General features: G+C 36.0%; 1 protein-coding gene across 2 annotated transcripts in view; it reads right to left on the reverse strand.

The window, feature by feature from the left end:
- Nucleotides 1–25240, reverse strand: part of GABRB2 (gamma-aminobutyric acid type A receptor subunit beta2) — a 135561-nt gene that overhangs the window by 89414 nt on the left and 20907 nt on the right. For both annotated transcript variants that reach the window (XM_041488006.1, XM_041488007.1), the window contains exon 4: nt 2113–2333. In XM_041488006.1, the coding sequence (XP_041343940.1) occupies nt 2113–2333 (221 nt within the window). The remainder of the gene's footprint in view (nt 1–2112; nt 2334–25240) is intronic.

A 25240-nucleotide genomic window follows, 5' to 3' on the forward strand; every position in this document is an offset into this window, starting at 1 on the left:
TTCCGAGCCCTGCTGGGCTGAGTCTGAGGAGGAAGAATCAATTCTACATTTCACAAGACTTGTCTGGGGTTCATTAAGAATTAGGACCTGCAAGAAGGGGTTTTTTACATGTCACCTATTAGGTACCTGTTATGTTCCACAGTCCCTGCCCAGAACACACGAGAGCCAGCAGTGCCACTCACCTCTGTGTGCCCAAGGACACAGCTGCCCCAGGAGTGAAGGCAACTGCAGTCCCCAGCCTCAGGTGACACTCACCCTGCCCTCAGCTACAATTCACTGCAGCACAGCAGCAGAACAAGGGCACAATTCACAGCCAGCACTCATCCTGTGCCAGCTCACAGGGCAAAGAGAACTCTGCAAATGCACTGAGTCTTAAAAGAGGTCTAAGAACTGATAATATCAAATGTGAGATTGCTAGGTATACCAGAATACTAGAAAATTATTTCCTAAAGTGAAGTTGTTTTACCTAGAAAAAAAAGCTGTCTAAATACCTTTAACTCTGGGCTGTGCACCAGTCCTACAATAGGAAAAAGATTTAGAGTTATTCTAGAACCATTTTGGATAACATATTGTGATTGCAAGTATTGATGAAAATAACTCTGGGAAACAAAGGTTCAAAGCATTAATAATGATTCCTCTAATTACATTAAACAGCTTTAAGTAAAAAATAGATACCATTTCACTGTACTGCATCTCATAAGAGACATTAAAACTGATTTGCTATTTATGCTGAATGAAAAGGAGGAAAGGTTTCACCTAAAAAAATCAAGCAGTATCACTGCTGGTTCAGCTCAAAGGAAAGAAAGAAACAAAAACCCTCAAAATGTTAAACAAAGCATATTTCATGAAAGGTTTTAAGTTTTTGAAAAACAAATGAACATCAAAAGAAGCTTCCAGAAAACCAAACTTTCTTTCACTTGATTCTTCTATGGACAATTTTTTTGTGAGCTCTACTTACTGTTTACCAACCTTTTAAAAAACCAGAAATTATTACAGATGCTTAAACACCCAGAATACAAAATGCCACAAATAGCAAAAAAAGTTAGCATTATTGAAGACATTAAATCTGATAATTATTTCTAATTTATTCTAGAAGAAAATAATAAAGATTATGATTTTAGAACCTTAAATTGAAAACTACACCAAAACCATTGTTTTGCTCTCACTCCATTAATATCAATATGTGTTACGCAGCTGGTTTATATTTCACTTTAAACTACAGCTGTATTTCAAGGAACCAAGCATCTGTTGGTTCACTGAGCAATCACAAAAAGTCCAGACTTGCTCACAGCCATAGTGCCAGAGCCCACGGAAAACCCAACAAACTTTGGTAAATGCAATCCCCATCTCTGCAGCATTTTCTGTTGTTTACCCAGACAATGCTTTCCTGATGTTTTGTTGCCTACCCACACGGCATTGGCAGTCACCTTTTGCAGCTATATTGTTAAATCAATTTCTCAGCAATAATTTATCCTGCTGACATCACTCAAGAGACAATTTCCCAAGTTTTCAGAACTTCTCAAGAGTGAAGCCCTTTTGTTGTTTTCTCCAGTCACCCCTCTCCATACAATCATACAGAACAAGAACAGGCTGTAAAACATTTCAAGTCATACCTCATCTTAGTGAAAATCAGAAAGCTGATTCATCTGGGCAGCATACAAACCAATCTAATATTCAATCAAAAATATTTTTAAAACATATCACTTAAACTATCATTTCAGCTGTCATATACATTTCCTGTTTTTTCCTTTAATCCTCATTTTGTATTTTATATTTCAATTCCTTTGGAGAAACAGTTCTAAACTAGGCTTTTAATCCAGAATGAGTATTTCAAATAATATTTACAGTCTTATCTGTTCTTAATACAGGTCTCTGAACTGTACTAAAAATGGCAGTTTATCTCAAACATTTGTATAAAAATAAAATCCTTAGATATAGAACACAAACTTAGAATACTTTTTTTTTTCCTGGAATATAATCAGTTATTTTACAGTAATAAAAAGAAAATCGTTAACAAACAAACAAAAAAGAGCAATGAATGGCTTTTATTTTTAGCTTTTTAATAATGGTTTTAAATTGAGAGGCAGAAGAGTTAGAAATGTTCCTACTGACCTGAGTCCATAAAGGACTGTTCCATCTGGATGCAGACGAATCATTCTGTTCTTCACAGTAACACCATGAACAAATGACTTCTTGTCATTCAAGAAATAGGTATCAGGCACCCAGAGCTGATCAGCTACTCTGTTGTCCAGGGTAAGGTTTAGAGGTATTACATTGTAGGACAGCCTCTTATCCCTCCATGCTTGCTGGAAGTACATTGTCAAGGTATAGTCCTGTGATCGGAAAAAACAAACAAACAAACAAAAAGTTTGCATTGAAAGATAAATATGCAAAAAAATGACAATGCAAATGCACATGTGTTCATTGTGACTGTTCCTAAAGGCAAACATTTCTGTTCAGAATTTCCATAAGTAGATTTAGTTATTTTTTCAGTGAACATCTTGTATGCACTTAATAACAGCAGTGAGAACACAAAGATGATGGGGCATTTAAATTTTATGAATGACTTGGAAGTTCTCACTTCAATATTTAAAAATAAAATTTTAAAAATTGTAGACATTTAACAGCCTGTAGCACTTTACAAGCCTGGGAGTTCTAGGAAATAGGAGCATTCACAGATCCAAATTTAATTTCAAGGTCTCCACTGTATTCATAGAGCTCTGGATCAAGCCTTCTGTTCCTGAAGTTGCAGTCACCACCCAAAGACTTCCCTAAATTAAAATTCCTTCTAAGTCTGTTAACTTTCCCCCGGGCACTGAAACCAATGGGAATTTTTTAAGGTTCCTAAGCTACACACTTAGTCTTAATTTTACAGATGAAGTAACTCTGGTTACTTCAGGAGGACAATTCAGAGAGCACAATTAGCATCTCAGTGATTATTCACAGTATTATGAGACTTGCATTGTCTTGATGCAGACCACCACTGTACAGTGCTTCAGAGATGTTTTGACTTCTTGATTTTTTAAAGAATAATGCATTTGCAAAGGTTATACCTTTGTCAAAATTGTTATCCAGATGCAGAATAATCATTATATTTAGCCAATGCTAAAAAAACCTCTACAAATAGTACAAAAAATATATTGAGAGCAACCCTGTGGAGAAAGACTTGCAGAAATGGCAATATTAGTTCTTATTCCCTGTTTTATGTTGTAAAGGAGAGTCCACTATTTAAAGCAATTTTTATTACACTTGGAAAAGAAAAAATTAACTTCCTGCTGAACTACTTTAAAAGTATATGCCACAAGTGTATTTTATAAGCATTCTCATTTAAAAGGATATTTGACATATGAACATTATATAGAACGTCTCGGAAAATACAAAAATAAATTTTTCTTATTCTGCAGTTTCACAGACTGAACATCCCAGCAGGAAATCACTGAAATTGGGTTGCTGTAATTATTTTCTTTACAATGTATAACACCCACCCTTGAACTAGGGAGGGCCTGCGAGAACTATGGCTATTTCAGCAGAATTCTCTAAGCAATGACACAGAACCTTGAAACTAAGTGACCCTGCCTCTTCTGCAGAACAGTGTGCACTCAGAGAAATCAGTATAAACTATTTTTTTATAGAAATGTGCATTTCAGTGGTGGAAAGACTCTTATTTTTTGCCTCATCTCTCCCCAGAAGAGCCCATGTTCATGGGCTTGAAAATGCCTCTTCAATTTTCAGCGAAGCAGGGGGAAATACATGTGCTGTTGTGAATAGTTAGTGCATTTCTTCCTTACCAACACAAACCACAGATGGTACTGCTGTCCCTCCAGTGCTCCTGTCTGCACTGGTTACAGGTCAATCCCCTTCCCTTGCTGCACCCCTGGCATGCCTGGAACCCCAGCACCTTTGGCCAGGTGCCACAACAGCCACTCTGCAGGGACTCAAGTAGGCAAATACCAAATAAGCCTTCCCAGTTGTTTAACTACCAAATATATTCACCTGGTGCTGTTCTACAATCTGGTCAGTTTTAACAATCTGAAGCCTCTTCCCACCTCCCCAGGATCAGGATAAGATTCTGCTTGCAAGAGCATTCCACCTACCTCTGAAGGATTTTACTGTTATGCTTCATCACTGTTCTGCAGGATTTGATTCATAACCAGCTATCAGAAAATCTCCAGTAGGAAAATTTATTAGTCTTTATGATACTAATATATCACATCATCAAGTAATGATCTGTAGCAATTGTTTCTCTATTATCCTTGGAAAGCTGCATTTCATTCCTATTCCAAAGAATAGCCTACATGTATTAATATGCTGCATAAATACATAGAACATGCTTTCCTTTTTACACCTCAGTAAAAGAGGAAAAGAAGAGGAGGAAAAACCCTAAACATACATGGTTCATTGCATAGAAGTGAATTACATAAAACTGTAAATTTGGAGCACTGGCATTGCTGAAGGAAAAGCCAAGTCACCAGGCTGGAGTTTAAAATCAAACACACTGTGTTCCAGAAAGAGCTGGTGTTCTGACTAAAAATTATTTGTCATCTGTTGGCCCTGGTTTTCAGATGTGACTGAAGTTTCTGATGGTCAAAACAGAAATCCTTTGAAATTGTTATAATACTCTCACAAGCTTTTGAATTTAGGTGTTTTTTTAATGATAATTTTTAAAAACCCCAATGATGTTCCAAGCTACATATTTCAAAGTGAAATTGATAAGACAGGAAAAAAGCAAAACCTGTCACGTAAACTGTGATCTATTCCTTAGAAAGGAAAGAGGCATCTGTTTTCAAAATCCCAAATGAAAGAGTAATTCAAAAAAGCTGTGCTGGTACAAAATGTCCCTAAAGCATCCCAAGACCCTTTACATGATGACATTAAGAACACTCTCATCTAATAGGAATACTACAAGAAAAAAAGACTGCTAAACTCACTTTAGGTATGGGTATATTCCCCTCTATTCTAGGGATAAATATCAAATCAAATATGTAAATATCTTGTCTCTAGGAAGAGAGGCACACAAAAGAAGTAGAGGACTAGAAGTAAAGGATGATTTTATTTTGTTAAGGTTTAGCATCCTTTTAAATTCACAGGATGGGACTATTAGAAGCAGTGTAAGTTTGAAGAGAAAACAGGAGCAAATTCATTTTCACAGCCTTGCACAATTCACTAATTCCAATGAGCTGAGAGAACTCCAAGCCCAAAGCTCCTGATGACGGCGTCAGTGTAAACCATTGCACAGACACAAACTACAAAGGTACAGACTGTTTGCAGCACAGCCACATGGACATATTTCTATATAGAAGTAGAGGTTCCTCAGTTGCCCTGGGCAAGAAATGCTGCATAAAACTGTATTAGTGTTGACAAAAATATAAAGAAGCAAACATATTTTCTGTAAATAATATCCATTTTGTAGTTTTCATTATTATTACATTGTTTGCCTAGATTTAAATTTAATAATTTTTTTGTTCTGTCTAGAGCAAAAATCCATCAGAAAATGGATCATTACCCCTACTCTGTGATCAAAGAAAAGATGTCACTTTTCCTCACCTCACCTTTCCACTTTCCCTCTTCTTTATTTCATACAATGAACAAAAGAGCAGCAAATACAAGACAAAGTTAATGTTTACGCATAATTTTCCATATGAATGAAAAAGTATCAAACAGTTTCATTAGTATTAGCATATTCATGAGTACCTTTTATTCTGCGCATTTACTCTGTGCAGTGGTTGCCTGCAAACAATTTAACTGCTGGAAGTGTAAATACACTGAGGATTTAAACTTGTATTTAGATAAACAGGAGTATTACAGACAGACATGGTGTCAGTGAATGGCCATCAATTTCAATTATGTAACAGAAGATACTGGACAGGAAAGCATCAAATCTGAATACTAGCATTCTTATTTATATTCTCACATTTCATTCATGCTCTCAAATATTTAAGCGAAAAACAAACAAAAAAAAAAAGCCAAAAATCAGTTTGGGTCTATTATTAGTTTAAAAAGATTAGGATACAGGCCTTAGCTAAACCCACCCATGGACCAATAACTGACATATTGCTGATCCTCTTTTTATATTGGAAAAAGGATCAAGGCAAAAAATGAAATAGAGGTCATGAATATTCACAATGACAGTGGGTGTCTAATGCAAAAGACTCTACCAGATGTAAATTTTTTCAAAGCATAATAAGGTCCAATGTAAGAAAACATATTTAAAATATAGCTCCTTCTTCTGCATTACACAAATCAGGACTGATTCACACTGCAGCTTAAAACTGTAACCAACACTTGTATTAATGGGGATAGAAACCAGCTATTGAAACACTGGAAGCAATAAAGGCAGAAAACTTCAGAGGAGAAAAAAATAAGAAGAAGGAATGTACAATATCTAATGTACAAAGTGTACATTCTGTGTATTGTAAACATGGAGTGAAGACTATAGACAGTGTATAGACAGAGTGAAGTTGAAGCTGTTAATCATTGCTCTGCAATAATAAATGGAGAGCTCATTTGTGGTTTGGCTTAAGTCCACTCCTCATCACATTCCTGGTTATTACTAACTTGTAAAAATTCTTTACTACATTTCCACATATGGCTATTTTAAAACAGAATAATTCCCTTCTGAAAATGCTTGAAGTCAAAGACTTTGCCCGAGCATTACTTTTATTTAACACATACTTTTATAAAACTGTTTGTTGATAACATTTAAAAGTGCTGATTGACAATCCTTTCAAATATTTTTATTTAAAACCAGCCACTACAACATGTTTGATTCAAAATTATCTACCTCATTCTCTCATTGAGAAAAAATAATGTAAAAAGTCTGCTTAATGCTAGAGACACCACAAAATACACAAAGTGACATATAAAAGTAGGAAGAACTGTTGAAGGAATGGGTGATACCAAAGAAAAGCCAAAATAGTCATACGCCCTTTCAAAAAAAAGTATTTTTCACATTCTGTGAATCTTTACTTCAAAATAAACAAAAAACCCCCACAAAGCAAATAAAAAAGCCACAAACAATGACATCAGGAACCTTACACAATTGATTCAAGTTGAATTCAAGTTGAATTCTCTCAGTCTATCAAATCTGACTTCCCAAGCTGGCTTTAAATCTGTGAAACACTTGTAATTAACTGAGTCTCCTAAAACTTACTAGGGGAGTTTTCCTTGATGGGAATTACATCTTCACAAGTTTATGATCTTTCCAAAAAGAAGATCCCAGCACCAAGCTTACCATTTATTTTGCTGTGACTCTCTTGGAATTATTCATCAGCAATTCTCATTTGTCAGCTGAGCAAAGCAGCAAAGATGGGCTGTTATCTCCCACCACAGCTCTCAGAAAAACACAGTGTTATAGAAACAAGCAAGAGACTTGGGTATGAAAGCCAAATGACTGTCAGCAGAGCTTGCCTCCTTAGCAGGAAAGTTTTGACTCTGATTATATGAAATAAGGGACTGTAGGATTTCAGAATTAAGAGCATGAATTTGTGTGTCCTTAGCACTACTGAGGGTAGCCAATATTTATATTATATTTATGTTTCTCCATGGTAATTTAGGTAATGGCACAGCCTCACAGTACAATGGATTTCATGCACTGAAGTGAAAGGAAGCAGTTCTGGCTGGTAAGTTTCCTGTAACCTTAATTAGTTTAGCAAGACTCTGTGACACTTGATTTTCACTTCTGACAGGTCACCAGACTGAAGGATGACACTGCACTTCTCCTGAGCCAGCAACCTGCATGTCACTGCAAGCAACAGCTCCTGCCACAGCTCTTCCAGCTCTCTCCGGTTTGCTGTCTCTTGATAATAGGAGGAAGCTTGATTAAAGTGAACCTGGACTGAAAACTGTAATCTAGCTGCTACTTGATTAAGAGAGTCATGTGTCTGAGATCCTGAGATTGTTCTCTTCTGAAAGGAGCTCATCATCCTGATACAGCACTGCAGGATTCTCAGATGAATAAAGCAAATGCAGAGTACAATGAATAAATGCAACTACTCTCACTTAAAAGGAGTTATGAAAACGGTAGTTTTCTGCCTCAGACAAAATTATTATTTAGTTCTGTCTTTGAAGTAAAATAAAATATTTTAGTCCACAAGAAACATCAAAAAGTTTATTTTTATTTGAATTTCAAAGTTTTCTTTACTCGTGTATCTCACATTATTTCCCAGAGCTCACAGATCATTCCCTATGTAATTGTACAATAGCACAGACCTTCAGAAAGGTAAATACCTTCAACAGAAATCACATTTATATTGCTTTCTATTATAACCTATTATATAGTTGCCTTGCAAAATACTAGAGAATTTGTTGAAAATACTAAAGAACAAAAATAATAATAATCATTAAGTAGAGTGGAAAGTATCAAGTCAGATTTTTAGGAGGCATCAGAGTGAAATTCCTTATCAAGCTGGACAGTCCCATAACGTTTTCAAAATTTAACTGAAACTGTGGGTAACCAACAGTTAATAAACCCCTGCCATATTAGCACTGTAAAAGTGGACAAAATCAGGGTACTTTTCTCAATGTTGCCCTAAACAAAGAGTTGGGTATATAGATAAATTATTAATTAATTAACTAATTGCTTTCCGTGGTGCTCCTTTACACTGAACACAGTCACACTTTGTTCTGACTTGGAATATCCTTTAGCAAGATACGGGCTCAGCTATTACACAGTTTTGTCAAAGCAGTTATGATTGTCTTATATTTGTAACATCTGTAAAACTAGATCAAGGATATATTTAATAAAAATATTTTAAAACCAATTTTAAGATCATCTCAAAAAGCAATATTTACATAGATTGAACAAAAATCACTGAGAATACTGATGTAAGAGAGGCAGTGAGAGAGAGATCATGAGTTAAAGGAAAATATTTATAAAATAATCCAAAACACTTCCTTTAGTATTTAGTTAATTGCAGAATTACAAAAACAATGGGATACTTAATATTTCCTTTAATAATATGCTGTATAACTGAAACACAATTAGACTAATTTATTTCTTTAGCTTATTACGGTCTCTAAAAGCTGCTGATACTTCACACAAATTTACAGACAAAATCAGCCAGGTCTGTGCATGAGATTTCCTGAGTTTATTTTTGCTTTATTTTTCTTCTAAATGAGCTCAGAGTCCTTCTCCCTTTGTCTGTATGCATGCATTTTCTCACATACTACTACTAACCATCATAGACTGTCATGCTGATTTTCTTGGAATTTTTGTGTTTTTCTTTTTCTTCTAAATCTTTGTCGAACACATGCACTTTGGAAACAGAAACAGAGCTGTTCCTAGGCAAGGGTGACCTGGCAGTTTTCTCATGCCATTCCCCAGTCCCATGAGGAGCACCAGCAGCAGTTCCCTCCTGTTAACCACTGTCACATTCCACAACACTTCATCCTCTGCCCTGCTGATTCCCAGCTCTCCAAAACGGTTCATTAATCCAGCAGCAACAAACTGACACCTTGAAGGAAGCAAAGTGCTCTGGAGAGCACAAATCTCCCCAGAAACATCCCCAGAAGTGTTTCTGTATCTTGGTGCAATATGCCAGAGGCTGCACTGCAAACGGATGTGTTTCCTCCCCGTTTACTCATCAATCTTGTGGGAACAGACAAACCACCCTGGTTCAGCCCTTCCTCACCAATAACCTCTTGCATACTGCAACCTTTTGTACAGATTTAATGAAATCTGAACAGTGAAGAGTGTGAGGATGAAAAAAAAAAAAGCAATAGTGTCATGTCACCTAGACCTTTTCCTGTATTTTAAATGCTCTCCTCCCTGAAGCTCGAGATATGACAGGCTGCTTCCTCTCAAAAATGTCAGGCGCTGCAGAGAACTGGCAGCACTGAAGTAAAAAAGACAATTTATTATAAATGCATATCATTTCTTTCAGTGATGACAAGCCTGTGGAAGCTGGTAGAAGGTCCAATTTGCATGATAGCACAACACTTCAGCAAAGAGAATACACTCAGTTGAGACACTGCAGGAGAATAATTGATGTATTCAGATGAAAGAAAAATTATTACTATTATTATGCTCTAGGAAAAAAAATATGAAAAAACCCACAGATTGAAAAAAATTTACAGCTCTAAGAGTAATTAATTATACTCTAAATTGTTCCTGGTTCAGCAAAGCCAAAACCTACTGGAATATCTCACAGAAAAAATTTCATTACAAGTGCCTCTGTCACAAAGGTGTATTTTCCTCCAGTTCAACCTCACACTCAAAGCAAGATCTACTGTGAGGTCACACCAAGTTACTCAGGGCTTTCAAACCTCTTGGAAAGGGATTAGAACAAGACTTTAATGACAATGAAACTGCTACTTGCATTGAGAAAGAAGCTCCCTATCCTTCAAAACGGAAAAATTGGGATGGTCACCCTAATCTAGCAGTGACTGCAACTTAATTTCAGTTTGATTCAAAATCACCACTGTCTGATTTTTAGAGCCACTGCACACTACCACTTTTATCTGTTCTGTTTAGTGTATTATTATTCAAGTCTTTTTGTGTCATTTTCTCAGCAATTGCTTCCACTCTTTAATCTTACTACTATTTGAGGCACTTAGAAATCAACAGGATTCAGTTACCACTGAGGTTTTGAATGCAGCCATTGTCCACTATTTTCTATATTCTTCAATTGGCACCAACAATTCCTCATGAAAATATTCCCTGTCCCTATACAGTACATGATTTTTGCCTTTTTTTGTTTTCTTTCTCTCTTAATCTTCAAGGTTTCCATCTGTACAGAAGAACTTCTATGCAATTAAACAATTTATTCCCACTTTCAACACTGTTAATAGATACTTTGTAAACAATCCTGATTGTACCTTATCAGACTGAAGCTATCTTTTCATCAAGAGCTAATAATGTCTCTACACTTGTACTATCAGTTCAGAAATGTACTCCAAGAACCAAAAAGAAAAAAAAAATTAATTTGACATCCTTTACTGCCAAATGGGTTTATTTATCTGTGGCTGATTAAATATCTCAGCTCAACCTTCAACATTTGTCACCTCCATTGTGGTTCACTATTTCTTCCGGAGTTCAAGTCAGACTTGTATTTCAGTGACTGAGTGGAAGTAACTGTTTTTACAGCTGGAAAGATCAAGAACAAGACCCAAGAGAACATTTTTTTCAAGGAATGAAAAGTATATGGTTAATGGAAATGACATGGAAAGTATTTCTTACTTGGCATTAATACTAATCCAGGGTATTTTAACAAAATAAGGATAAATAAGGATACCATACTTTTTTTTTTTTTTTTCCCCTGGTCAGATAACTTGTTGGGGAAATGGCAATAAAAATATCACTGGTTCCATGCTTTTTAGCCCTTCTAGCAAATACCCATATAAGTGAATCAGGAAATTATTCAGGAAACACGGACCTCATTTTAAACTAAGCTGCTTCATTATAATTGTACTTTAAATGTATTTGACTTGGCAGACACATGGATGGGTTTTAAGCAATTTTAAGATCTTGCACAGAGCAAACTTTCAACTTCCACAGCAGTTCCCTCCAGCTACACTTACTGGAAGGCATTTACACAACCTGCTGGGACTCAGCTTGACATCATTCCTTCCATCTGGACATCCAAACCAGCAGTCTGCATACAATCTTTCCTGCCTTCTCTCTACTTCACACACTTGACATTCATTGAAATTTCTGGAAAATTGAATGCCTAAGAATTAGAACTCTATGAATACTTCAGAACCCCTTGAGAAAGGGTTTTGCTTTTTCTTCACAGCTGAAGGAACACTAAACCAGTGTTTCCAAAAGCAGTTGCCATTTTTTCACATGTAAAAAAATGCAATGCATTTGGTTCCTTTTTTGACATGTGGAATTGGATTATCATTCTCACATCTTTATATATTTGGAAACAAATCAAAATTAAACAAGTCAATGTGTATAAAGGAGTCTAAGGACATATTCCAACTTAAAACCTGTCAATTCTTACATTAAAAACTCTCAAAAATTTGATAAAGATATGGAAATGAACTAATCCATGGATCAGAAACAAACACTAAATTTGCAGGAGAAACGATCATCAAACATTCTTTAAAGCTTACACAAAACATGCTTTCATTCATAAGATGACTTGGCAAAAGTGTTTCAATCCTTGTTTCTGACAGAACCATTATTTCCCTTTCCCTTCAATGGTCAATAGATAGCAAACATATTTTGCAGTCCTACCATTGGAATTTTGGAGCAAAATGAAAATAAAAAACAAATCAAATAAAATTGTTTGATTATCAAAATAATCAAAAAGCTCTGTTATGACTCCGTTGAGATTGTCCTGAAAACAATGACTCATCTCCTGGCAGCTTCATCAGTCCTGATGAATTTGTAACACTGGATTTTGTACCTTTACAATAAAGATTTTGTTAAATGTGTTATTCATAACAGGTTCAAAAAGACATTAGCTGAAATGGTTTGTTTTTTCTTTCAAATTATTAGACCATAGTAAATAAGTGCAGAGCCACAGCAATAAGTGCAGGGCTTTAGCTGGTGCTAGACAAGCAAAACCTCCAGTAGCTCAGATATTTGCAGCCATGACCTCATGTGCACATACTATATGTGCTGCATATAGTATTTCTGCTCGAGCACCTTCCATATTAGCTGGGAAGCAGCACACATCGATTTGATATCTACTGGCTAGTAGCTGCTTAATTCATGCATGAAATGCACTTATATAGCAGTTCACTGGTTTGATTGATGACACATCTATTCTTTTAAAATAACAGCATGCTTCCTGTCTCAAGAGTCACAAAGTGCTTTACAACATATCCTTATGTTTCTACACAATACTTGAAATTTAGGATTTTTTTTTAAAGAAACTATTCTTTGAGATGCATTCTCCATGGTGTTCAAAGGAAGTAGAAGCTCTATAAAATTCTTCCATTAAGAATTATTTTGTTTTATTTTAAGAAGTGAATTCCTCAGTAACGCATTTGTCAGAAAGGCTGTTTCACAGGTGTCAGTAATCTCTTTTACTTCCTCATTTTCCTCCCTCCCATTAAGTAAGCATGAAAGAAAGTAGGCACTAACATCCCCGCATGACACATGACATTTTTTTTACCTACTGGGCTTTGCTTATCAACATTCGATTCTTGAATTCTGATCATCATCTTTCCCAGAAAGTCACAGGGCAAATGAGGAAGCATTCAGATACACATTTATAAGTAAACACAACAGAACCCAAATTTTATGCCAGGACCATGGATAAGAAACCCTTCTTTGTTTTTACAGACAGGATTTGCGTTTTTTAATGTTACTGTTTCCATTAACACATAGGATTAATGGAAACCACTAGGAAGCTTGAAACATTCTTTGCTGTGAAATAATTAGAAAAGAAAGGAAACTCAGCTCATAATAATAAAACAAAGTAAATTGGTGAGTACTGTCCCATATGCTCTGCCTTGTTCTTGAGGAGAGAATAGCTGTACAATTATTTTGAGACAAGAGTTCCGTACCTAAGGGTACTTAAATTAAAGGTATAAATTTATCAGAAACTTTGGCAAATGAAACTGGTATATGGGGATTCTACCCACAGTTCTCTCTCTTGTTTGTAGTGCTTTCCTGAAATAATTGTTATATCTCAGTTCATTATAATAAGTAACATACAGAGTAGAGTAGGTAAGAGTTGTAGATCTTAAAAAAAGGAATCATGCTAGCAAAAAGCACTGGTGTTATATTCTTGCAACAATATTCTTTCTTCCCAAATGTCTAAAAGTCAATTTAAGTGCAAAGAGAGGATATATAGACATGAATGAAATCAACAAAATCAACACAATGACTAAAAGTCATTAGCGTGGATGAAGCTTTTTTTTGTTTTGACTTAAAATATAAAAAACCATTATGAGAATAACCCATGTTTTCAAACACCAAGTTGAATCATAAACATGTAAAGGATTTTGAAAATCCTATTGAATAGATCTTCCTATAAACAGGTATTTATGTTTTCTCATGGCTCTGTTATCCCAGTACCTAAGCCAATCCTAAAGTTAAGCAAAAATCTTCAAACAAAGAGTAGGTACTCATTCCAAACAGCATTGCAGAACCAGCACTTACACACTCCTCCCAAAAATGTCTTTATTGATTCTACTCAAAGTAGCTCATTTATTGTCACCATTTGCATTTAACTTGGTTTTAAGTTCTGATTTATATCAATGCAAATTTTTTACTGTTTGTTTTTGCTGTGTTACTCGATGCAACATTTCTTCATTACCTGTACCAAAGGTCTCCTCCTGAACACTGCAGGATGTTGCAGATGCTTGGAGTATGTTGCATTAGCAGTGATTTCACTAATGAAAATATTGCCCAGACACAGATTCTAGCTCATCGTCTTATGTAGAAACCTGGTGCACAATTTGGCAGGTTTTTTGTTTGTTTGGTGGTGGTTTTTTTGTTTTTTTTTTTTCCCTCAGTGGGTGTGAAGAGGGAAAACAGGGAATACAAGCAAGTACATATGATCTTTCAAGGTCCTTCCCAACCTGGGCTGCTCCACAAGCATTTTGAGACAAGCACACCCTAAATTAATTGCTTCATTTCTTGTATTAGACAACTTGTGATTAATGTCACCAAATATTACAATTAAGTACTCCTCTCAAATTATCTCCTCATCTCTGCAGTGTTCAAAAAGTCAAGCTAGACCTCAGCTGGCCTACGGCATAACATGATTATCTACAGCAGCTCACAATTAACGAATTACGCTTGGAATGCATGTGCTCTCACACACAATTATTTAGGAACTCACTGAAACATGAATTTAGTGTCTGCTTGTTTCAGCTATTCAGCAAGGAATATTTACAGCTGGAGATGTTTCTGAGCCTGGGAGAATTAAAAACTCTTTAGATTAAATAGGAAAAAATACCTAAAATTAATTATAGCAAATTTTGCACAAACCGAAATTAAATACAGTCAATACTTCATGAAAGAACCTTTCCTGAGGAAAATATGAAGTGCTTAAAACTGATCATATAATTTGGGGTTTTACAAAAGAGCACTTTATCAAACCCCTGGTGCCAAACAAGACAAACCAGGTAAATTCTCAGGCAAAACCAGATCTCTCTTTCAGTTTCATGCAGGATCATGGATTTTAGGCACGAAGCTTCACACACCTGCTAATCCTGCACCTACTGAAATCATGGATACACTTCAGTACAGGGCTTGGGAAAAACAAACAAACAAACAAAACTTCCATGGATTTTTGATGCAGACAGTGACAATTCTGAGCTTCTCAGAACTGGAGAGACATGTGAGCCACTTAAAAATGGATTCTTCATTAGATTCTGTTTGATTCTTAGGTTTTGTCTGGATCCTTATTTCTCTAGATCAGGGTGCAAGAAAAGCCTTTTTGTACTTTATTTCATTTACTTTTTATTTGAATTGTTATCATACTTTGTAAAAAATGTACCCATTAATCATTTAAACAAACAGTAAATATATTTTTTATTCCCTAGTCTAAGTTTATTCTAAATCCTTACGTGAGTGTGATTCCTTTGAGTCAAATATACACAATGGAATTAAAAACCAAAAAAACTACATTGCCCTGAACTTCTCTATTTTTTCTTAGCAAGAAAAAAAATTGTCTCTGCACTCTGCTATATAAAAATGCATAATGTAAATAAGTCTTTGGATGATTTAATCAAATATGTACCCCTCCATATCACAGACGTCAACTTTTATGATCACATCACATGCATTTAATTAGAATTTAACCTCCTCTTCTACCCAGATGAAGTTACAACAAAACAGACAAAAGTACTAAATTACTGAGTATCATTCTTAAGGATATCATGACACTTTAGTACCACAACATATGAGTTTTCATGACTTGAGAACATGACAATACAACTGCAGTCAGTGAGCTGGGAAAAGCTGGTATTTATAAGTTATTTTTTCATTTCTATGTTCAAGAGCAGCACAGTCTCACAGGAAATTCCTAGTTAATAGGGAAACCTCAGTCTATTCATTACTACATGCTTATTTGTAGTACAATAGCAATTTTTAACATTCATCTTAGGCCACTATAATTAACCATTCTTCTTAGAATTAAACAGAAACAAAAAAGAAGGGGTAAAAGAAGATTCAGATCCCAACCACTGGATAATTATCCACATATATTATCTATTATCTATATATTATCTATTATTAACATTATTATATATTATCTAATATTAACATTATTATATATTATCTATTATGTACATTAAAAGTCACATTTTAAAACCTGAATATTGAAATCCAGCATTCTTGGCTGCTAGCCAAGCACGGAAAACAGACAGGCTAATACTAAAGAAAACAAATTTTTATTCATTTACCTTCTGTTGGAAATGAACTGTGTAGTGAATTTTTTAGAAGACAAAAATTGTAATTGCTTGTATAATAAAGCTGAAAATTAAGGAGAAACAGATGGAAGACTAAAAGTTCTTTTTTGTAAGTGATAAGAGGATGATTCATAAGTATTTGACATAAGTTAAAATTACTTATGGAACAAATGTTTATGGAAAATGTTCTGCTTAGGACAATGTGCCATCATACAATCAACAGTGAATTATTCCAATTGTGATCCCTAATCAAAAAGAGAAAAGGAAATAAATGAAGTAAGAAGAAAAAAGTAAAAACTTTTCATTTTCAGTGACTTGTGTCTTCAAATTCTACCTCAAGAACTGAGGGCACTATCAGAAGCATTGTAATAATTCAATTCGTTTGCAATTTTAAGATCACTTTATAATGCCACTAAATAATAATTAACTTCCTAAGATCAGCTCAACAGAATGTGGGAAAAATAGGTGGCATGTAAGTGCATATTTTGATTTTTATTTTTTCTTGCAATGATCCATTTGCCTACATAATCTCTTGTCTTATTTTCTGTCTTCCCATAAAATAGGATTCCAATGACTATATGAACAGGTCATTGAAACCTGCATCACAATATCCCATATTACATATGCAAAATTAGTATGAGAAAATTGAGGAAATTTTCCAGACTACGGCACAGAATACAAAGTGTGGAACAGCAACAATCCAAAGCATCTTAAACAGCAAATTTCAAAATGTCAGTTAAAACACCTAAAACCCTCACTCTGTTATATGTCTGATGAAGAAGAACCAAACACCACACCTAAAAGCAAGAGGTGCCATTGCTACACATGAACAACAAGATAAGCATGGACATAACAAAGTTTGAAGAAATCACTTTGGTACCTCCCATTGACAGACTGCTTCCAATCTTTCACTGGTGGATTTTTCTGCATCTATTGCAGACTTAGCACCTCCTGTTCTGCATGTCTGTTCTTTAAAGATACATTTTTGTTATGCCGAGCAAAGTTATCTGCAACCAGCTAAGAGTACCCCACATCTGGGAAAAACCTGTTAGTGACAGGACATTAGCAATATTTAGCAATATTAGTTCCACAAAAATAAACCACATATTTGCACATTCAAGGAAGAAAAATTGCAATGAGGCAAATACAGGAATAGATGAGCACAAATTGTGACGTTTGAGAATATAGGTCATTCTACAGAGATCTCCAGATACAAATATCATTTCAGCCTAGAACACGCTCTCTTTTTTTTTTTTTTTTTAGATTTCCAAATCTAGTAGATAATTTTGCACTGATCACTTTCTTTAAGTTTGGCAAAAAAGAGATAAATAGGCAAGAAAATTACTGCAGAAAGTGGAAGGCTGGTATCATAACACATGGCATAACTCAGGACCTGATGCAGTGAGGGATGACATCTGTGCCAAAAGCCTGGCTGTTACCGAGGCTGAAATCCAAAAAAATAAACCAAAACAGAAAAGGACCAACAGAACCAGACAACCCCATATCATAATGCAGCTTTCAAAAAAGTAGAAGATTAGCTGTGTGGCTTTCTAATTAAAGATTTAAAATCCCACACACAATCCTCTAAAAGCATCATAAAAAATTTCCTTCTTCATTTGTTAATACCTTAAGAAAATCTTAACACAAACGTATCCCAATGAAGGGAAAAAGCAGATCAGCAGAAATTAGCTGCATGAACTACCATTAAACACTTTGTCTTCTGTATAGAAGGAAACACACCTGGAAAGTTTCTTTGTGCAATATGTGTTACTTAAGAGAAAATGTCAATGAAATAGTGCATTGTTAGTGGATAATGGTCTCCTGCTGCTATTAAATGCCAAGGCACAGCTAAGCCACTTGCAAAGCAAGGAACATTATTCCAATGATAATATTCTAGTACAAATGGCATTTCTACTATGCTGAATAGGGTACGCTGATTCAATCATTTGATCTGATACCTGCTATTGTGACAGAGCAACAGTTGCTCAAAACTGCTGCTCTAAAATTGCAGTATTTGAACTGACCACCTACAGAAAGAACCTGCAGCATTTGCAACGTTTAATCCCAGCACATAAACATCAGCAAAGTCCTAAATAACATTAGATTTATATTTTTATGGCCATTTGGCACATAGAGAGACTAAGACTTGCCCTACCTTATAGTACAGCTTAGCAGAACAACTAGAAACAAAATGGAGAAATATTTAACCTTACAGGAGAGGTACACCTTCCTACTGGGGTTTGCAACCATTTGCTAGCACATACAATCTTGGATGTTTTATACCAGCAGCATGAAGAGTTTGCGTCATTTCAGCCTTCCAAATGAGGTATTCTAGATGCCAAAAAGAGGGCATGGAGGGCATGTGGACATCATATTTTCAGGATTTCACATATCTAAACAAAGGAGATTGCTCTTGCCTTCAAGTTGTCATTCAGTCTTCACTCCTGCACAGGAGGGGCCTCAAAGCCTCATAGCCTCATAACTCAGATTTGTTTGGTCTCAGAAGCATGGATCTCTCACTACTTTAAAAATGTTTGTTTTCTGAATTTTTACACTAAGATGAACTCCTTGAAAAGGACCTGCAGCCCTTCTTCATATAAGGGCAAAGCAGATGACTGGAGTGAGGCTTCATATGTCCATGAAGTGGCTGTACCTTCAGAAATGTTTTCCAATTTCTTTAGGTGGATGGAGATTTGGGATGGCCCGTGGGGAAGACTGGTGCAAAAGAAGAGAGAACTGTGATGGCAGGGCTTGTGGGTGATTGCCTTGGTGCCTGCCCATGGATCTCACTAAGCAGCAGTAGGTAGAACGAGCAACTGCAGCCAGTGTCAGTTCATCAAGAGCCATGCTGAAACACACAGAGCATGGGCAAGCCACGAGAGCAACAGCTGCATAGTGCTGTTGGAGACAGAAGCACCTATCCCGTATTTAAAAATAGTTTAAAAGACTCTTCACATGAAAATGGAAACCCATCAGGGATTCCAGGGCCTCAGTGACAGCGGAGGCACTTGACTCTCCTTGCACAAATGACTGCTAGTGAAGAAGGTCTGCCCGGTGCTGCTGCCACTGCTGGCTCCTGGCACACAAATGAGGGGGCAGCAGCTCTCTTCTGACCCACACAGTGACCCGTGGGCTGGCAGGGCCAGGAGGCTCGGCAGGGTCACACCATCAGGAGCTGGGAGCTGAAGAACCAGAGCCTTTCTGTGCACCAGTTCACAGCCCAGTATTTCGTTCTGAATAAACACCTCCAGATTTCAGAAAGAGCTGCCAACTGGCTGCTTTTCTTCCCTAACAGCTGGTGAGCTGGTTTCCTAACACAAACTTGACAGAGTGGATAAGCACCACAGTGCAATGCAAACTCAACCATCATTGGTTGTGTAAAAACATAACTGGAAAGCAATTTACTAATTAAAGCAAGGATTCCCCTGTGGTCCAGCTGAATAGAGAAAAAATTAAACTTGACTATAACTCAGACACCAGGCACTTGAGAACAAAGGCACAAAACTCTGTTTCACATTTTAACAACTACAAATATCTCTAAATTTGTGAGATTAAATTACATGCATATTCACAGCAAAACATACACACAGACAGTCATGGGAAGGAATAACAACACAGTTCAAATGATAATCATGTTCATATGAGTAACTGATAGAAGAGTGCTACATTATAAACTTCATGAAAGTGTTGATTTTTATAAGCTTGCTTACAATAGTTCATTTTGTTTGGTACAATGGTCATTCAGCTTCCTCTAATGAACTACCACAGATGTCATGTTTACAATTACATGTTACTGTATAGCTTCAATTCTTCCTATTAGGAACTTCAAGCTCCATTATATTGCATAGAACTCTATTGCATTATTTTTGTCTTTCAGTTTGTATTTGAATTATGAGTAATTTCTGAGGGAGCTTACACAATAAGTGAAAGCACCAAATTTGTCACAAGGAAAATCATTCATATTAATCAGTTATTCAGAGGCAGCTTATGTCATCAGCACCCATCCAGTTCAGACCAGGAAGTGGTACTGCGAAGGCAATGTGACATAAAATCTTGAAATGGTCCTCTCAAGGAACTCCAAAGCATACAGCCTTGATAACTTTTAAGTTTTCTTTCATTTTTTTAATCTGGGAGAGCAGATTAGGCCCAGGGCATTTTTATCCTCTTTTTATGCAGACCTCAATTTATGGTCTAATGTTCGCCTGGTGATTTGGTCATTAAACCTCAGTTATGTTCCTCTGCCTTCTACAAACTTCTGGGATCAGGAAGCAACCAGTCATAAGACATTATGTAAGTTCACTATATCCCTGCTAGCAGAAGTGTATTAAGTACATTATATGACTTAGACATCCTAAAATTTCCTAGAATTTGACCAGAAATCTATCAATACTTAAATTTATCTCAGCAGACACCAAGATACCACTAATGCTCTAGAGGTAGACTAAAATTACACATGCTGCATGTTTGTGGTTTTGCTTGTCTCCATAAAGGATGGTTATTTCCTTTTTTATACTCCCTGTGGCATAAGGTAATGTGGCAGCTAAAGTAAACAACACCAGACAGACTTAAAAATTGATCCTACAGTTCATTCTATGTGTTCCTAAGGGCTTTTCATTCATAGCACTCAAAGAGTAAAAGCATAATTTACCTTATGTGAGGTCAAGTTAATTATCTCACATTAAAGCCCCAGTGACCAATCTATAAAACAGCTGGTAGCATCTATTTTCAATTGCAAAACCATTGTCTATCTATCTTTTTTGTTTCCAGAACATTACATGCAATTTTTCATGGTAATTTTTGCCTCATTAAAAGCTGACCTGTCTTCAGATAATACTGCATTACTAATGTCAGAGCTAAATAGAGTCTATTATGGGCAAAAAGCACCTCCTATGGTTCTTACCAAACCATTTCAGATAGTTCAGAGCATCATCTATCCATAAAATACGCTTATCCTTTCAGGTCGGTCTCATTTTTAAAAAAATTCATTGTGCATACTACGCCAAAACAGATGGAAATCTTTGCTGATACTAAATACATGAATACTGAGAGCCAAAGAAAACTCTCTTGTTCAGAGATGTATAATAATGTTACTGCTGCATGACTACACTTAGACATGACTACATGGCAAAGCTTACCAAAATTATTTTCTCACTCACATTTCTATGGATAAGAAGAGAGCTTTGATGAGAACAGAAATTGCTCATTTTTCTAAAAATGCAATGTAACACCTTTCTTTCATTTTTCTGTCTCATGTACTTCAAAAAGTCTAAAGCACTTCTGAAAATAATAACTTAAAACCTGCCATTGCTGCAGAAATGTTTAAGTGCTATTACTGGTATTACTACAGAATTACTGGATATTACTACAGAAAGAAATCCCATAATAGTAGCAATATGTAACAGTCAAAAATGGTGCAGGGACAATGCAAAGTTTTAATTTCAAAACATGGTGATATATATTAATGAGGTATTGTGAAAAACTCCAAATGTAAAAACTTGGGGATTACCACGTATCAAAGGGGAAAAAAAAGACAGAAAAGGTCATATGAAAAGAAATTGGTGACCACATTTATGTAGTCAGAAATAAGCTCCTTTAATCTTAAACTCAATGCTGATGAACTCATTAGTGTGAAACAGAGCAGGATAATGAACAGAAAAGACCCTTAAACACAAGTGTTGCAGTACCACCAACTCAAATTCCTTCCCTCTGTTAAATTGTTCTTAAACCACAGACATTTCCCTCTTTTCTTCTCACCATTTTGGATGATTCCCCCACAACACAGATGTGTTTTTCAGAGTGCATAAAACTGTTCAGATTCCTCCTGCTTCAAATTAGGTGTGAAATTAATGTACAGCATACATGAGATAATTTGGCCACTGAGAATCCACAGGGGTAGATAGGGAAGTGTCCTGTAGTATTCTTAGTAATTCATAAAATGTCATTTACTTTTGTAATATGCTTAAAAGCAGTCTTCGAAAGAAAATTATCTCTTGAGCAATGCAAAACCAAATTCTGAAACATTTACAGAAAAATAGTGATCAAAAAATCTTTCACCTGTCAAAGTAACAGTCTTTCAGTTAATGTCTCCTCTAACAGAAGCCTTTCAGGGCAATGCAAATCTCTAAATAACATGTTTTTGTTCTTCCCAAAATCAGATGCTCACATGAATTCTCCCTTGAAGCTAAATGATTCTCCCATCACCTGATTTTTACCATAGTTATCATAACTGCAAATGCTCTCAGAAGTAAGTCAATTGAAAAACAAACAAAAAGCCCAAAAACCAGAAACAAACTCCAAGCCCCTTAAAAATGGTGCTCAAGCAGCTCTTGAGGTCCTGACTTCTCTATCTTGACCATTCCTGTGTGCTGCTTTGGCTCTACAGGATATTTGTCTTTCTGAATCTCCTGCCCTATAAGTAAGACCTCCTAAAAGCCACTTCATAGCATTTATTACATAAATTACTCTTCTTTAAAAAGGTTTAATAAAACTCTGAATGGAATAGATTTTCCCAACTGCGAGTATTTCTGCCATAGAACATTCTCAGGGATACAGGTAAGATTACAGGTTCCTCACCTTGTTGAATGAGTGAGGAAGGGAGAATGATGCAGAAAGGAAAACAAAGAAAAGCCAACATCTTTATTGTTACTGAGGTGAAAAATTAATTTACTTTTATCTGAGGCTTTGGTTTTGTAACTACTTCAATGTTTTTTAATACTTCTGAAAGCATGGAAGAAGCATATTGATTCCACTTAAATTTCTAATCTCAATGTTCCTCCAGACAAGCAACAGCTTTGTCCGCCTGAAGATTTATCATGAGACAACAAAGAATATTACATTGAGAAGAATATAAAGAGCTGCAAAAAATGTATCCCTTTCTCAGCAAATATGGACAGACCAGAGCGAAAACTGCAAAACTACCCAGCTTTAGGCTAGGCAAAAAATATTACTCCCACACATCCAAAAAATAAAAACTACTGTGAAATATAAACTATTATAGTCTTTAAGAAAGTGAAAACAAACAAATGGTACATAAACTTGAATAAATCTCCTGTCATTGATTTCACTTGGGAAACATCATTAAAGGCTGATTTTTTTTAAACACAAATTTCACATAGTCATATTCCTCCTCTATTGCAGGATTTCTGAAAAATTACTATTTTCTTCCTGCATAATAATTCCTCATCCCTTAGCCAAAAGGGATTAAATGTCTTATCCATTAAATATCTTTTTTGTTCTTGTTCAAGCTGTCTTTTTTCTGTTTCACACCTCCTGAAGTGTTTCCCTATACAGGTCTACTCATTTCTATATATCCACTGGGAGCCTTACAGCAAGGTGTCTTGCATTCCTTACCTCCCACCTTCTAGCAATGCAATGCCTCTTTGCATCCCTGCTGCTTTTGCTAATGACTGTATAGGAATGTTTCAGTGTCTATTTAAACTCCTCAGTGCTGCAGGTTAAATTGTGATGTATAATAATAGCTCTGAAAATAAATCTGCCAGTAATTAACGGCTTTATCCGTACGATTGTAGAGTCATACCTTTTCCCAAAGTCCACTTGCCTCAGATTCTTAGTGTGACAGCAGTAACTGCACAAATGTTGTTGTGCAAATGTTACTGCCTGTGGATAGTGGATAGTGCTCTAAAATTCTCACTGCAAATTAAAGCCCCAGTAGGCTTGCACTGGGCCAAACACATAACAAAAGAATGGTCTATGCCCCAAAAAGTCCATTGCATATCATACCAACCAACTGTTCCAAATTTCCAAAGCTGCATCTTCACAGACGTTGACCTCAAAAACCAGAAATGCTGTGCTTTTCAATTATACATAGCTTTTTCCACCTGAGTCATCAGTTTTGTCTGACTCTGCACAGGCCACCTGCTTGGCCTTCTCGTGTTGTGGTGCTCAGTTAAGTACCTATATGTACCTTCTAAAATAGGTCTGACTCCCTCACCCAAATCACTCCCTAAATGAACCTCCTTGGTGCCATTTTGCACTTTTCAGCACTGGCCAGATGACTTATTTGTTATTGTAGTGCTTCTGAATTAAAATGCAAATTCACCAACAGGAAGACGTGCAATTACATGCACAACAGAATGCTCCAGAAATTACTGTTTCCCTCTGTAGAAAGTAGAGGTATCTTAAATTTTAAAATCAACATTTTGTCTTTTGTCTCAACATGCATTTTATGCAACAAGGTTCAGAATATGGCAGGTAGATGAGAATAACACACTTCAAAAGAAGAAACCCTCAAACTCTGTGTGGTTTTGACGCAGATACCTGTGTCACCATTCACCTGCTTCTAAGGATGTTGCAAACTTGAAAAGACATGTGCTCATGAAACCACAGCTTTCATTTCCCATCAGAAAATCCTCAACAATCTCTCTACTAAAAGGTATGAGAAGTCATGAGTAAGAAATAGGGAATGTTCCAGAAAGTGAATTCCCTGAAAACAGGAGGCAGCAGCTGCTCACAAGCCCACAGAGGGTGGGGGAGCAAATGCAGGTGACCTTCAGAAGGAGAGTATGCCAGAAGCTCAAAGCAAAATCCAGCTCTCTCTTTTTTACAAAGGTTAGCTAAGGGTTAGCAAGAACAAATGAAGAACCTGAACCTTAGTTTAGAGCACTTAATTCCTCCTATATACCTCCCAACTTATAAAGTAAACACGTGGCCAGAGAGAAAAAGGTGGAATTTCCCAAAAAGGGAACAGATTGACATTCCACACTGAAAAAAATCCTCATCTCCAAAATGTCCAGATAAAGTAAAATATGAGGACAGAAAGGTAACATAGTTGATATGGCCATTAAGATTAATTATTAATTCACAGAGATTGCAAACAAAACTGAGAACTCTCTCCTTACTCTCATCACATCATGAATCAGTTATACATTGCTCACAGTAATAAATGATGTCACTAATTCAAGTTTAT

Source organism: Pyrgilauda ruficollis, unplaced genomic scaffold (genome assembly GCF_017590135.1).
Source record: "Pyrgilauda ruficollis isolate IOZ18807 unplaced genomic scaffold, ASM1759013v1 scaffold86, whole genome shotgun sequence".
NCBI classification, from domain to species: domain Eukaryota; kingdom Metazoa; phylum Chordata; class Aves; order Passeriformes; family Passeridae; genus Pyrgilauda; species Pyrgilauda ruficollis.